Genomic DNA, 15,857 nt, shown 5'->3' on the forward strand with positions numbered 1-15,857 from the left:
TGGGCAGACCAAAGTCACCTCTCTAATCAAAATCCATTAAAGGCACCATTCAAATGATAACAACAACAATAATAATAGCTATCCTTTATCAAGCACTTACGAAGCACACTGTACATGGATGTACTTACATGAATGCTTACAGCGTGCAGGGGTTTTTCTAGTGCCTTCCTCCACCCATTTTACAGGAGTCAGGAGTCTGACTCCTCAGAGAGGGAAGAAAATCGCCCCTAGTTTGACAGGATTGTTGCAAGCTGCCCACCATACAACTCTAGGGGGTGCCACTCACAGATGTCGTAGATTTGCATGTTTATTATGAAAAATTTCTGACAGATGGCAGTAAAGAGTCTTGAGGAAGACTTTTTCTAATTAGCCCCAAATTGCCAATGGGCCAGTCGCCGGACTGCCTTTTCCATAGACCGCGGACCATGGTGCCTGGAGCTGTGCCATGGAGTAGCTGTCACTAATGGAGGCCCTGGCATGGCCTGCAGGCAGAATCACATCCTCCTCCTCCATCTCACCACCTTGGCTCTGAGACAGCCATGGGAGCCAACGCTATTGCTGACGTTGGACATCTTGTGGCCATATTTGGCCAGAGCTACATGCCTCCTCCTTGGTGTAGCCTGTCAACGTGGCAGAATGCCGGCCACGGCCAACATGTGGTCTGCCCAGAGCCTTCAGGCCCAGACCCAGGAGGCAGGATGGGTGGGTGGGCACTGCTGGCATTGCCACCAAGGCCCTGCCCAGCAGCACTGGCCTGTGTCCCCACCCAGGATGGAGACCCTCGTTCCGATACTACAGCAAGTGGGCGGCACTGTTTGGGGCGGTCATCTCCGTGGTCATCATGTTCCTTCTCACCTGGTGGGCGGCTCTCATAGCCATTGGTGTGGTCATCTTCCTCCTGCTCTACGTGATCTACAAGAAGCCAGGTGTGAAGTTTCAGGCTGCCAAGGGGCTCAGGCACCTCCTTCTCCCCCTGAGGCCACCAAGCAGGCAGCCCTGCCCTTCAGCTCAGCTAAAGGGCCTGCATCGGGCTCTGCTCTCAAGGGCCCCACTCTGGCCCTCCAGTCTTGTCCCTCCCTGTGGGGCAAGAAGCCTGTGGGAATGTACCCACTCAGAGCCCACATCTCTACTTCTAGAGTCCCCACTGGGCATCCAAGGGGAATTGCCTGCCCAGGTCTAACCTCCTGAGTGTGGCCAGCTGCTGGTGTGCACACCTAGGCCTGAGGTGTGGCCAAGAGCCCCCTGACGGAAGGACAGGGGGACCAAGCATGGACACATGGGCAGGGAGGAGGTCTACATGCATGCAAGCAAGGATGCTGGGGTGACAGTGATCTGGGGACGGGACGTATAACTCCAGGGAAGCCTAGAATTCTACATTTGTACCTGGCCTTCCAGGTTGTTGTGAAGGTCTATTTGTCAAGGGAAGCGAGTTTCTCTGTAGAGTTGAATACCTTGGTGTACAACTGTATAATTGTAGCCATATGGTATGTTAGGAACAGATGAACAGGCTGACCGCCTGCCAGGTGGCCCTGCTTCCGTGTGGGAGCTCGGCTCCTAAACAAGGCCGACGTCCCTCCCCTCTGCACGTCTGGCTCCCCGCCATGATTTCTAATCTTGTGCTCCACACCCCCCAGAGGTGAACTGGGGCTCCTCTGTACAGGCCGGCTCCTACAACTTGGCCCTGAGCTACTCCGTGGGCCTCAGCGAAGTAGAGGACCACATCAAGAACTACCGGTGAGCACAGCTTCCGGGCCCGCCTGGGGCCCAGGGCCTCCGTGACCCTGTGCTGGGAGGCGCCGAGCCAAGACCTGTCACAGGACATGGGTAGACCCAGGGTGGTCCTGCACCCCTCCCCGCAACTCAGAGAGGGAACAGAGCTGCAGGAGCACCAGCTGGCTGTCAGGGAACCAGGGTTGATATCGCCCAGTGGGGACCAAGCAAGTCGAATGGCCACTCTGTACCTCAGTGTCCACAGTCGAATATGCTCTTCGAAACGCAAAGGGCTCCTCCGGGGCGATCGGGTATTATAATTCCCATCACGACTATTCATGAGGCTGACTGTGACGAACCTCTCCTGGCCACTCTTTGAAGCTGATTCCCTCCTCAATGAGGAGAACCGTGTGCCCAGGGCCCCCTTCCCACCGGATCGTAATGCCAATAATCGGCCGTGTCTATCCATGTTGTATTACTGCACACAGTGCTTTACACAGTTTCACCACAGCCCTCTGAGGTGCATGAAATGACTAACCCCATTCACAGATGAGAACACTGGGGCACAGAGAGGTTAAGTAACTGGCCCCAGATCACACAGCTGTAAGTGGCCAATTTTATCTGGCTCCAACTGGTAGTGGCCCTTGACCACAATCCTTGGCTGCCTGTCGACCCAGAGGCTGAGTCACCCACCCAGGTGACACAGCGAGCTCGTACATGATGGGCCTCCCACTACACATCTTTATTCTTCCCACCACCATGCCAGGCCGGGCAGGGCAGGAGCACTAGGTGGAGTAGCGAGAAGGGTGGTTTGCCCAAGTGGAGCGTTTGGTGACCTGAGCAAAAAGGACAAAGGGGACCCAGTGTGGTGGCCACCACGAGATCTGGGAAGGCCCCAAAAGTCTCCCTTGAATCATAGATGGGAAGATGAGGCCCAAAGCATGCAGGGTCCTGCTGGAGGCCACACAGAGGTTCACCTGTCTAGCAAGGGAGACCCAGGAGGCATGGAAATTGTGGGGTGCCTGGGTTGGCATCCAGACCCTTGTGGGCTCTATCCCAATGGCTCATGCCCTTTTTCTCTCCCCTCCTCAGCCCCCAGTGCCTGGTGCTCACAGGGCCCCCCAACTTCCGCCCAGCCCTCGTGGATTTTGTGGGCACCTTCACCAGGAACCTCAGCCTGATGATCTGTGGCCACGTGCTCATCGTGAGTGACCCCTGGAGGTGGGGCGGGGCTGTACTCCTTCAGGCGCCTTGGGGTGCGACGTCCACCCACAGGGACATCCACCCCCCCACACCACACCCCCGCCTCTTCCGTCCCTCCCCTAATTCCATGAAGGAAACTGGGTGCTGCTGAGCCTGTGGGGCAGCCTCCAGGGCACAAGGGGGGCTGAGTCTCAGGCCAGAGGGCAAACGCAGCCCCTGATATCACCTGCCCCCCCCCACCCACAGGGACCCCGCAAACAGAGGATGCCTGAGCTCCGGCTCATCGCCAACGGGCACACCAAGTGGCTGAACAAGAGGAAGATCAAGGCCTTCTACTCAGATGTCATTGCTGAAGACCTCCGCAGTGGGGTTCAGATTCTCATGCAGGTTTGGGGGCTCCCCATAGCCTTGTTACTTGGTGTGACAACCTGGAAGGCAAGACATCCTGAGGGGCTAGCTGAAGCCCTTTTTTTGCTGCAACAGGGGTCCCACCTTTCTCGCCTCCCCACATATGCTGCCTCAGGGCACTTTCTCGGAGCTCCCAGGACCTGGAGAAACCGGCTTGGAAGCCTGTGGGGGCTGTGTGACCTTACGCACACCTTGTTAGTTTGTTTTTTAAAAGATAATTTACAAATAATAATAATAATAATAATAATTTACAGACAGCAAAGTAAAAAAAAAGCAAGCATATAGGTTGATAAATGTTTGTATACACAGACGCCACTCAGTGGTGTGAAACCACTACTCAGATCAAGTTCCAGAACATTCCACCAGGCAACTCATTTTATTGCTCAGTTTTCTCATCTGTAAAAATGGGATGCATGGATAAAATAACAATCGCTAGTTGTGAATCAACATATGAGAATCCTTTTTAATAGTTTGAACTATTTCTCAAAACTTAAAAAGAAGAGTGTACAGGGTCTCCTTTAGGGGTTATAAAAATATTTTGGGACTAAATAGAGGTGATGGTGGAACAACATTGTGAATGTACTGAATGCCACTGAAGTACACACTTCAAAATGGTTAATTTTGTTATGTGACTTTCACCTAAAAATATTTTTTAAAATTTAAAACATTAGACAAAGAGAGAACTATCAAAGATGTGTGGATTAGATGACCCAGGAATACTCTAAGCTTGACGTCCAAATTCAAGTCCCTTGTTATGGGCAATAACTCACGAGAGACGCAGTTGCTGGGACAATCAGGAACTAATGGGACAGCCCAGTCGTTGGCCCAGGCTTGGAAGGCCACAGGGTGTGACTTTGGCTGTGTCTTGACCTGTGTCCAGGCAGACAGGACCCTGAGCTGGAGGATGTGTATTTCCTGAGCCCTTACCACTTGTTGGAGAGGGCAGCTGGGGTTGACAGAGAGTCCCACCTTAGTCACAGGACAGGGCCCCCACGGGGTGTGAGACCTGACCTCTCGCCTCACCCCCACCCCCTGGCAGGCTGCAGGTCTCGGGAGAATGAAGCCCAACATTCTGGTGGTCGGGTTCAAGAAGAACTGGCAGTCGGCCCACCCAGCCACAGTGGAGGATTACGTCAGCATCCTGCAGTGAGTGAGGGCTCGAGGGGCGCAGGGCCTGGGCTCTGTCAGTGTGGGCCTTTGGGGTTTCCTCGGCCTTGGCAAGCAGAGGGGAAGCAGCGGTGCGGTAAGAAGCTGAGTCACTGGTTCAAAGTTGAGGAAGAAACAGACAGAGTGGGGGCTCCCCACCCTGACCTATGGGTCATGGACATGAAGATCGGCAGGGGTCAGGCAGGTAACAAAGAGCAAAGTGGCCCAGGTATGGGTAATAGGGAGCAGTGGGGACTGTGGCAAACTGGAGAGAGAGCTGTTACTGGGCCCTGAACAATTATGCCCAGACAGAAATGTGGGCACAGTGTTGCCAGATCTAGTTTTTCAGAGAAGTTGAAAATAGGGGTTCTTAGGTGAAAACCTTGTGCCCTTCTGTGGGCTGCAGACAACCTGCGGATAGCCAGCTTGAAAGCTGTGAGGTGCTACGACTGAGTGAGAAGTGGAACCAGGCCTCTGATAAGCATGGAAAATGGGACCAGGGGATGAACTCCCTGGGGTTTTCAGGGTTAACTTCAAACTCTCTCTCCCTCAGCTCTTATTGTGCAATCTCCAGAAAGTGCATGTCTGAGTTGCTTTTCTGCATTGTTGTGGTACTGAGAGGAAGCATGCAGTGGCATTTAAAGGACATAAGGCTGAGTGTTGGGGACCTGGGACTTGCGTCCAGGTCTGCTGAGAACCAGCTGTATGACTCTGAGCAGTGCCTCTCAGCTGCCTCTAACAGGGTTACAGTGGGAGGTGATGGGACACCTGCTGTCCACTCCCCCAGCTCCAACATGCCAAGACTCCCACATGCCAGGGCCTAAAAGGTCCCTGTCCCAGAGCTGTGTAATTAAGGGAGTCCAGAGAGGACAATGCTTTGCTTGTTAGATCAGCCCTAATGATGGGCTCTCGGGCGTGTCAACCAGGCAGCAAATGCACTTCTGGGGCAGGAATCTCCTAGACATTCTACAGAGACAACCTGCAGCTGCCTTCTTGAGCGAGGCTGTTCCTGTGTGTGTGCCTGCTCTTGGGCAGGGTTTACAGTCTCAGCTATTTCATTCTAATCCCAGCTGGCCACTTAGTGTGTGAGCATGGGTAAATCACTTAACCAAAACTTAGCTTTTGTGTCTGTAAAATGGGGATAATACTCTCCATCCCCACCTCTGTTGGCAGAGTTGTGAGGATTATCCAAATGTATCGGGGGGACAGGGCCTGGCCCAAAGACTGGCCTGACTCCGTTTCCCCCTGAGTACAGGGTCTACGGGGCCCATCGTGCCTTGGACCACGGAGCTAGAAGGGTCCTGGGGAACTCTCCAGTTCTGCCTGCACATTTCGCAGATGGGGACTGAGGCCCAGAGAGCAGAAAGGGGGTGGGGAGAGGCAGGCGCAGCTCTAGACATCCTTCTCCTGGGGGCTGGGGCCTGGGGCTACGAGGAGCCTCACCCCACTTCCTCTCTTTCCAGCGATGCTTTTGATTTCAACTACGGTGTGTGTGTCATGAGGATGCGTGAGGGGCTCAACATTTCGGAGGTGATGCAGGCACACAGTGAGTACACGCCCCACTCGAACTCAGAGCTCCCCAAATCACGATCAGTGCTTTTGTCACCAGATGGGGTAAGGAAGTCCTAATAGGAAGGAAGGAAAAGAGGGGAGAAGCGAATGCCCACATAAAGACACAGGGATGTGAAAATATGTCTATATAAAGGCCATGAAAATGACATTTTGGTCTCCAAAACCATTGCTGGGGCACCAAGTACAGATATGTTTAACAATTAAAGTCACAAATGAATACGCAGACTCTGAATTAGTAGTATTTAGAGGTGTGAAAGGAACAGCATGTATGAAAAATGGGGGTGCTGGGAGAACGGTAAGGTGTGGACGCTGTGTGTCCCGCAGGCAGGGCCCTGGTCTTGTTCATTGCATCGTGTCACCGAGTGCCGAGGACATGCCTGGCACAGCGCAGTCCAGTGAATGTTCACATAAGCAGTATTTACAGAGCGGCAACCGCCAGTTCTAGGCCCTGGGGCTACAGCAGGGAACAAAACTGAGTCTGCCCCCAGGGAGCTGACATTCTGGTGGGAAATGCAGTGGACCCATGAGTCGCTTCAGACAGTGATACTGACACAGGGCACAGGTCAAAAAGGTCTCTCTGAGGACGGGGCCCTTTGCTGACAAGGGGGTGCTGGGGAAAGTTGTTCATGGCTCAGGGAATCACCAAGTTGACTTGAGGAACAGAAGGAAGCCTGATGGGGCTGGAGCGGGAAGAGGCAGGGACAGATCAGTGGAAGGTGAGGTGCTGGGACTTTCTTCCTCGTGGAAGGGAGAGCCCAGAAGAGGAGGCATTGGAAGAGCCCAGGTGAGGACAGACTGGAATACAGCTGCCCCTGTCTTGCAGTTAACCCTGTGTTTGACCCAGCGGAGGACGGCAAGGAAGCCAGCGCCAGCAGGGCCAGACCATCCGTCTCAGGCACACGTCAGTCCCCACCCCACTCAGAGGCTCGGGGCACTCTTACCCTGTGTGGCAGCTAGTGGGGGCCATGTGGGGTTAAGGGTAGAAGGTGCCTGAGACCACTGGGGTTGGGTCACTGTGGGGTGTAGTGGGGGCTTGGGCAGAATTAAAGACTGAAGCCCTGCCGGGGAATCGTGAGTGTGGGCATCGTGGGAACCCACCCCATGGGGCTGGTGCTCCCCTCCCTCCAAGGCCCCCTGGCCCTGCTCAAATGTTAGGGGAGGGGCAGGTTTCTCCTCTCTTTCCCCCCAGTGTTCTGAGAGGCAGGGGAACCTACGGTACGGGAGCTGGGGTCACCCTGTGGGCATTTGTGAGGGCAAAGCAGAGTCTTGGCATCAGAGGGGCCGTTGGTGGTGCTCTGGGCCACTCCCCACCCTCCATGTGTGCCCTCAGCAGGGTGCTTCAGGCAGCTGTGTGCACATCCCAGGTGACAGCGAGTCCGCCTCACAGGGCAGCTGGCTGTTTTCAGACAGACTCAGGCACCTGAATGTGCTTCTGCTCCTGCAGTGGACCCCGAGGCCCTGGTGCGGGAGGAACAGGCCAGCACCGTCTTCCAGTCAGAGCAGGGCAAGAAGACCATTGACATCTACTGGCTATTTGACGATGGAGGTCAGTGCCCCCTCGGACACCAGCTCTCCCTCCTGGCCGTCTTCCCTCCGTGGCTCTTTATCTCGGCCTGCCCTTCATGGACGCGCTTGACAAGGCCTCTGGTGGGACCTCAGAGCCCACAAATGGGAATGGGGCCCCTGGATCCCCACTGGGCTTGGGGGACCCTAGCTGGGCCCCTCTCTTGGCCTCCAGTTTTTCAGCTGTAAAGTGGGGACTTTAGGGAAGGATCTGAGGTCAACATGAGATATAACCTTCCGACTGGATGGGCCTTGGGGTCACAGCACATGACATAAATAGGGGAGATGGGCTGGTGCACAGGAAGGCTTAGGAATTCTTCACTTCCCAAAGACATACGCTCTCTCCCATTTTTCTTAAAACATATGACTCTCAGCTTTACTTTTCCCACCTCTGATAGCATCCTAGACAGAGAGAAACTGTTTCTACTCCAATGGGATATGTCCCATTAATGATCACTAGCCTGACTGGGCGCTCACTAGGCACTAAATGCTTTACGTGGGTTAATCTAATGCAATCCCCAGGTAGGAACTATTATTAACCCCCTTTACAAATAAGGAAACTGAGGCACAGAGTGGTGAAGTAATTTGTCCAGTGTCACGCAGTCATAAGTCACAGCCAGTCCTTGGCCTTGTATAGAGAGATGACAGAGAGGGGCAAGGGCTCCCATCCCCTGGTCACATTTCAATCTTCAAAAAATGCCAGAGATCCTGATTTTATGTGAAATTCCCCAATTCTTAAATGCCAGCTCGCTTCTTTAAAAACATCATGCAGCAGCCAAATAAACCCTGGCCCCAGAGCCTCGTATGCTGCTCTGGTTTAGTCAGCATGCTCATTATACAGATGGGTAAACTGAAGGCCAGAGAGGAGAAGGGGTGAGAACCCACGGAGCGCTCTACCCTGAGAGCAGCTTCCTCTTGACTCACGGGGTCCCTCCTTGCCAGGCCTCACCCTCCTCATCCCCTACCTGCTCCGCCGCAAGAAGAGATGGAGCAAATGCAAGATCCGAGTGTTCGTGGGGGGCCAGATCAACAGGATGGACCAGGAGAGGAAGGCGTAAGTGGGGAGGGCTGGTGGTGACTGGGGCCCCCATCACAGATGGCTCAGCTCTGTCCATGTCACAGCAATGGTGAGGAAGCTCTGAGAAGGAGCAGGTTTCTGTTTGTTTCAGAAGTTGTTTTGGTGTCTTGTCCTCCTAAAGGGGGTTGCAGACGCCCTAGTCCCAAGCATGACAGGGAGGGGTGTTAAATTTTAAAACCCCAAATCTGCGCAAGGAGATAACTGTGTGAAATGAAGGATGAAGAAGTCCCCTCCTCTGGAGAAGAGAGGCAGAGCTTAGACTCCTTGGGGCGATGTCCCCGTAGGCTTGGGTTGCCATCCCAGACAAGACAAGAGGTGACTTTAGTGGCCAGGAGATGGGGCAGAAATCCCGCGGAACAAGCGACCTCTAGTTCTCCTCCAACTGTGTGGCTAATTGTGCAGGAAAAGGACTCTCTGCTCTGGAACCCATGTTAATTTCTTATGTAATCAAGAGAGTGTGCGCCTGGCTGGGGGCATGGCAGGCAGGTGATGGCATTCGACCAAAAGTTAGTGACGTTGTGGTTTATTGACTTGGGTTTTATTGGTCACCTCTTTTTGGAAAGAGAAGTTGGTTTTCTGTTTAAAGTTGTGACATGAAATTTCCTTTCGAGATATATCTAAGTAAGTGTGTCAGTTGATTTGAGCTGAAAAGGAAGTAAATGGTAAGACAGGTACACAGGTGTGGAGGTGGCGGGAGTCCGGCAGCTGACACATGTGTGCCTAGAATGGGGCAATTGTTGCTTTAGAGAAAGGTCAAGTAAGGTCAAAGGTGGTAGGATGGAGGGCTGCTAGTGGGGGCAGACGGGTCGGGAAAGACGGGGTAGCCACCCAAGGTGGTACAATTAATTAGCCAAAGAGGAAAAACTCTGCCCAGCCTCTAGTCAGGACCCTGTGGCCTGTGCTGCCCTAGTCCTGTGCCAGAGCCACATCCCCACGACCCCCTCAGTCACCTCCTACGTGAGTTCAGGACAACCCAACAACTTCATCTCCTTGTCCTCGCCCCTGTGGAGAACTCCTCCACCGGAAGGCCTTTCTCAGCAACGCCCAGGAAGGCGTGCTTGGGAAAAGCAGCAGCAGCTTCTCCAAGATCTCCCAGCAGCAGATCAGCCTCAGCTTTCTGTTCCAGCTCCGAATGCAAGCCGGACTTAACAGGTTTAGTTTGGCTCAAGGCCATGGCACTGCGGGGCCACAGGGTGTCTACCATGTGAAGGTTGTGAAAGCTCCTCCGCCTCCCAACTGCCACTTGACGCGGCCACATCCTCCCCGTCCTGGTGACCTGGAGGCCAGGCCTGCGCTGCCTTCTGCCCAGGCCCTGCCCAGGCCTGACACCTCTATGCTGCACGCCAAGCCGTCTGCCCACAGCCCTGCTTTTCTAATTTCACTCCCAAGTTCAGGGATCTGCAGTGGTTTAATGGCCAGCCCCAGCCTGGTCCTTTCCCTCCCCCGGCCCCTCACCCCATGCCTTCGCTCATTTGGACTTCCTGTCTCCCTGTCAACTAGAACTGGGGTATCCCCAAAGCCATGTTCCACTCAGGGATTTGACACAATGGGGGGCTAGGACCAAGGCAGGTGTATTATTTACAAGTCTCCTTGGGTTATTGCAATGGGAACACCCTTGCCTCACTCGCTTTGGCCTATAATAACCTTACCCACCATGCACTGTCCAGCCAGCTTGCCACCTCCTCTGTGAAGCCTTCCTAGACTGCTGCAAACCATAGTTGGCATTTTCGCTCCCATTGGATGCAAAGTCAGCGCCATCCGGCTTGCTACTCCTGGTTCTGTACTTAATGCATATGTGTTATCTTTGTTTCCTCCGCCACCCTGTGATGTCCTGTAGTTCACCTTCCCGTCTCTTTGACCTTTGCTTGCTTCTCAAAGTGGGGTCCATGGACAAGGATCACCTGGGAGCTTATCAGAAATGCAGAATCCCAAGCCCTACCCAGACCGGCAGTCAGAATCTGCATTGTAACAAGATCAGATGTGCAGACACTTTAAAATGGGGGGTACAGAGATGGCCCCAGAGACTTGGAGAATACTAGTCAATTACTTTTCCATGTCACTTGTCATTGGCTGACCTACCTTATCAATATTCATTTATCATTGGCCCCCCTGCCAGATTAGAATGTACGCTCCGTGAGGGCAGGATTTAATTTGTTTTGTTCACTGCCATAAAAATGGATTGAATGAATGAATGCATTTTTTAAAAAAAAATCTCTGTCTTCCAGGATCATTTCTCTGCTCAGCAAGTTCCGACTCGGATTTCACGAAGTTCACGTCCTTCCCGACATCAACCAGAAGCCTCGGGCTGAGCAGTGAGTTCTCTGTATTGGGGGTTCCAGGCAGAAGGGCCAGCTGTGTGTCTGTCGCCCCTTTCTGGTGAACCAAGGGCAGAGGCATTGTCCTTCCTGCCCCCCTGCCTAGATGGGGCTCATGGATCGAAAGAGGAAGGGTTGGAGTGTGCAGCCGTTTGTTTTCGGGTCTGTGTGTCTTCCTTTGCATATCAGAGCTCTGATCTTTGCCAGAGACACACCTGCGCTGGAGGCTGATGAACATTGACACTGATGCTTTTCTTAGACCAAGTGTTTTTAAGCTCCTACTGGTGAAGGTCATGGCTGTTCTGCGACTTGAGCAGAGGCCGGTGTTTCATCCACAAAGTTTCCCCACCCCACCCCCAACACACACACAGACCTGGGGGACAAGGGAGTCTCTGGTTACACACTTCACAAGCCCAGGCTGCTGGCTGCTGATGAAAGGCTGGTTTTACCTCCAAAGGTGACTGGTCTCCTAAATTCTCTCCAACCCCGGAGTGTTTTCATAATGCAGTGGCTCTCGAACCTTGGCACGCATCAGAATCACCTGGAAGTTCTTGTGAAAACAGAGCTTGCTGGGTTCCACTCCCAAGATTCTGAGACAGTAGGTCTGGGGTAGGGCCTGAGAACCTGCATGTCGAACAAGCCGTCAGTGCTGGTCCAGGCACCCCACTTTGAGAACCACTGTCTTAGAGACAATCTATGTAAAGTGCTTCACACAGCGCCCGGCCCAGAGTCAGTGTCCAACACATGCTGGAGTTGTGGCTTTTGCCTACTCGTGTGGCTTCTGAGCTCTGCATCCTGACTTTTCTGTGCCAGCTGCCTCCCTCGCCAGGCGCTGCCTAATTTAAGTTCCTGAAAATGGAATGTGACTGGCCCAGCTTGTCCCTTCCTGCCAGGCCAAAGCTACCGTTGGTCCAGTTGGCCATGGCCGGGGGTGGCAGAGTCACATCTACCAAAGCACATGGCTGGAGGGCAGCTCCTTCTGCAGGGGCTGCAGCAGAGGCACGTCGCTTCCATGGGCTGAAAGGTGCTGGAGGCAATGGAAGGTACAAGGCCCTGAGGCAGGAGCGGGCAGCTGCATGCAGCCCCTGATGTTATATTAACACATTATAACATGGTGCCTTATCCAGCATGCACTGTTCAGCCATGGTGGGTTTGGAGTGGGGGAAAATGTTGACCAGTCTGGGCAAAAATTTTTTCCCCTCCCCCCCATGCAAAGGCAGTATGCAGATTTTACGCAAACCCTGGTGTGAACTGTAGCAAGGCTCAATTATGGGGTCATGTACTTTTCCCATGATTCAATTTCATATTCTTCAAATAAGATGCTTCCAACAGGATTTGCTGTAATGTAAATCAAGGTACATGAGCTTGTCCAGGACTCTCTCTTCTTCATACAGTAAGGTCGGTCCTGATCTCTTTGCCCTTCTCCCTTCTGTCTCCCATTACCTGGAGAGGGAAGAAAATCGAGGTGGGGAGAAAGGAACTCTTTAATGGGGATGGATACATTGACTCCTACCGTTTGCTCAAGCTCTGCTTGGAGCTGCAGGGGCAGAGATGAGTAACCTGCCCTCCAGGGTTTACCCTGGTTCAGTGCAGGACGTCAAGAGCTGTCAGAATAGCGGATGGAACAGGATGCAAAATAGAATAGGACGTCTCTGTTGGTGAAGGAGCAAAGCCTTGAGAAAGGCCACAGACGTAGAGAGATGGGGGAAGGCCTTCTGGCTGGGGAGGACAGGGAGCGAGACGCAGACCCCATCCAGCCTCTCTTTTTCTTTTAAATCCCCTCCTTCGCCCCTGCTTCTGCCTCCACCTCCAGGACCATTTCTCCCCTCCCCTGTCAGACTTCTCCCAGGAGGTGGTACACTCTGTCGTCACTTCCTCCTGGCTCTCTCCAGTCTGGTTTCCACCTCACTCCTCCACTAAAATCACTCTCGCCAGCATCATCAGTGACCTCTGCGCCGCACAGAGCCACTTCTGTCCTCCTCTCTCTGCCTTTCAGCTGTATTTGATTCAGCCATCCTTCCTGAAACAGCTCTTTTGGTTCCCAAGACGCCACTTTCTACTGGTTTCATCCTGCCTCAGGGGTCGTCTTTCAGTGTCCTTCGCTGCCCCTTCCATCTTTACCTGACTGACACTCATTGGCATCCTGGGGGTTCAGCCCTGGATCCCCTTCTCTTTCCTCTGTCCCCAGGTGAGCTTGTCCATCCGCGTGGCTTCATCGGAATGCCGACCAGTCGGAATTTCTGTCTTTAATAACGGAAGTCAGGTCACACAGAACACCCTCCAGCAGCTTCCTGTCTCACTCAGGACAAATCATGAAGGCCTGGCTGACCTGGCCCCACACCCGTCTGTCCTTGCCTCGCCCCACTCTCCCCTGCCCTCCCCTGTGTGTGATCCAGCCACACAGCTTCTCTGCTGCTCCTCAAGCAGACCGAGCAAGCTTCTGCTCGGGGCCTTTGCACCTTCCACTCTGTTTGCTCCAGCGGCCCCTGCCCTGTGCATAGCTGGCTTCGGAAGGACAGGAATCCTTTAGGTCCAGAGGCCTTCCCTACCCCTGTTAGTCCCCATCCCAGAGCCTTTGTAAAACTTCTGAGCCTACGTATCACCCAGCAGAGCGTGAGCTCCATGAGGAGCGTTTGTTCACGTGTGTAGCAACAAACCCAGCACAGAAGAGTGCTCAGCAAATACCTGGGAAAATTCGGGTGGGTGGAGGTGGGTCCCAGGTCAGTGGTTGTGGACAACTCCTAGAAGTACCATCAGTGCCGAGTTCAACACAAAAGCTGCTTTGATGTTAATGGCAGTGTCAGAATGGGTTTCAGATGGAAAAGTTTGTCCCTGTGGCACCCACCTCCATCTCCCTCTCAGGACCTGGGTCCCCTGGAAACTGGGCCATCTTACCTGGTCTCACCTGCTCTCTCTGTTCCCAGCACCAAGAAGTTTGAGGACATGATTGCACCCTTCCGCCTGAATGATGGCTTCAAGGACGAGGCCACTGTCACGGAGATGAGGCGGGACTGCCCCTGGAAGATCTCGGATGAGGAGATTAACAAGAATAGAGTCAAGGTACAGGAGGGGGCAGGACCTTGCTGGGGTGGGGTCAGGGAGACAGGTGCTCTCCTGAATCAGGACCCTGTGCCCGTCTGTCCTGAGCTTCCTTAACGCCCTCCCCTTGACCCTCAGCCCCCCTCACGCCCAGCTCTGAGGTATCCTCAAGCCACAGGTGCTCGGCCTGATGGGTAACCAGTTTGGGGTTGTGGGACTCAGAGCCGTCCTTGCCACGAGAGCCTAGTCCTCCTGCCTACTTTGAGTCACCCTGGCCATGGCGATGGATAGCCTGGCATCATTCTCCCTCCCTTCCCCCATTCCTCTGTGCCTGGTGAAAGGGACTCATGAAACAAGTGTTGAAGGCAGAGGTAGAATGTGTCCTGTGGGCCCACAAAGCTGCCTGACTTTCTCCCCTTAGCCTGTAGACCCCAGCCCAGAAGCAGCCCAAAGCCATGGCCGCCCCCTTGCCAGACAGCATCTCAAGGCTCTAATGAGAGCTAAAGGACAGTGGTGGCTGCCATGGCCATTTTGAGGTGCAAAGAGCAGTTTGGGGGACTGGGGAAATCACAGTTCTGTTCTCTTTGTGCCCTGGGTCAGTGGTCTCCCCCAGGGGACAATTTTGACCCTCAGAGGACATTTGGCAACCTCTGGAGACATTGTTGGCTGTCACCACTGGAGGGTGGGATTGCTATTGTCACTTAGTGAGTAGAGGTCTAGGATGCTGCTAAACCAACAGCCCACAAAGAAAAACTCTTTCACCCAAAATGCCAGAAGTGTGAGGTCAGAAGCTCTGATCTAGCTCAGCTCACCTGCCCTCAGTTTTCCATTCTCTCAAATGAGGTGTCCGTCCACTACCAGACTCTGAGCGTCAATCATTTCTGAACAATTTGTAGACAGGCCTTGGGGTAGGAGGGAGTCTGCCCCGCAGCCCAACCCCACACAAGTGTTGGGGAGCTCCCTGATCTGTCAGCCTTGAGGCCCTACCCCAGAGGGCACACACAGCTGCCTGGCTCCTTGGAAAAAGCTGAATAAAGCATCGTGTCCAAAGAAGGTTCTAGCCTACCCTGTTATGAGGTGGGAGGAACGTCTGTCCCACCCCTGATCCACCGGCTCCACCTTATCAAGCCTTCGCAGGCCAGGCCTCCACTCTGGGCTTCTGCATAGGTTATCTCACTTCAGCTTCCTGAAATTCCCCTGGAGGGGGCGTGAGGGGGAGAGATGTTTTCATACTCATTTTATAGATGAAGAAGGTGGAGCTCAGGGAGTCAGTGTGCCTTGCTCAGTTTCTCTCTATCAGCTCTCCCAACACCACGTGAGGTGCTCTGTCCCTCCACTGTCCTGCTGGTGGTGGTAACATAGTCAAGCAAGGAGGGCTTTGCAAGGAGGTGAGCCTGGCACTCAGTTATGATAAGGGTCTCCTTCCTTCTTGGAGGCAGGAGAGTCTACAATAATTTAGGGGGAATGATGCATACGTCCTGATTGAAATGTTGAAAGAGGCCCCTGGGCTTGGCGGGGACTGTTCCCAAGGATGTGGACAATGACCACATGGTTTCTCCTCGCCCCAGTCCCTGCGGCAGGTGAGGCTCAACGAGATCTTGTTGGATTCCTCCCGAGACGCTGCTCTCGTCGTCATGTAAGTAGAGACACGTGTCCCAGAGGCCACGGGTGTCAGCGCTGGGAAAGGGTGGCCACCAGCTGGGGACCTGAACCTTCCCCTGCGAGACAGAAAGGCTCAAAGCGCAGGTAAACACAACCCCGGTGGCTTTTCAGCACGTCCAGGGCCTGCGTCTGCCACACGTTCTCACCTGAGCGCTGTTAAA

At 53.7% G+C, this 15,857-nt stretch overlaps 1 protein-coding gene across 3 annotated transcripts in view; it reads left to right on the forward strand.

The window, feature by feature from the left end:
• The window catches only part of SLC12A3 (solute carrier family 12 member 3), a 32,176-nt gene that overhangs the window by 11,150 nt on the left and 5,169 nt on the right, over positions 1-15,857 (forward strand). For 2 of the 3 annotated variants that reach the window (XM_019666837.1, XM_019666836.1), the window contains exons 14-25: positions 771-926; positions 1,635-1,734; positions 2,803-2,914; positions 3,160-3,300; positions 4,361-4,467; positions 5,931-6,013; positions 6,863-6,940; positions 7,484-7,585; positions 8,545-8,656; positions 10,906-10,992; positions 13,920-14,055; positions 15,603-15,670. In XM_019666837.1, coding sequence (XP_019522382.1) covers positions 771-926; positions 1,635-1,734; positions 2,803-2,914; positions 3,160-3,300; positions 4,361-4,467; positions 5,931-6,013; positions 6,863-6,940; positions 7,484-7,585; positions 8,545-8,656; positions 10,906-10,992; positions 13,920-14,055; positions 15,603-15,670 — 1,282 coding nt within the window. Of the gene's footprint in view, positions 1-770; positions 927-1,634; positions 1,735-2,802; positions 2,915-3,159; positions 3,301-4,360; positions 4,468-5,930; positions 6,014-6,862; positions 6,941-7,372; positions 7,464-7,483; positions 7,586-8,544; positions 8,657-10,905; positions 10,993-13,919; positions 14,056-15,602; positions 15,671-15,857 lie in introns of those variants that run through there. The other variant, XM_019666838.1, reaches the window with a different exon arrangement.

The sequence above is a fragment of the Hipposideros armiger genome, unplaced genomic scaffold (genome assembly GCF_001890085.2).
Source record: "Hipposideros armiger isolate ML-2016 unplaced genomic scaffold, ASM189008v1 scaffold_479, whole genome shotgun sequence".
Classification (NCBI taxonomy): domain Eukaryota; kingdom Metazoa; phylum Chordata; class Mammalia; order Chiroptera; family Hipposideridae; genus Hipposideros; species Hipposideros armiger.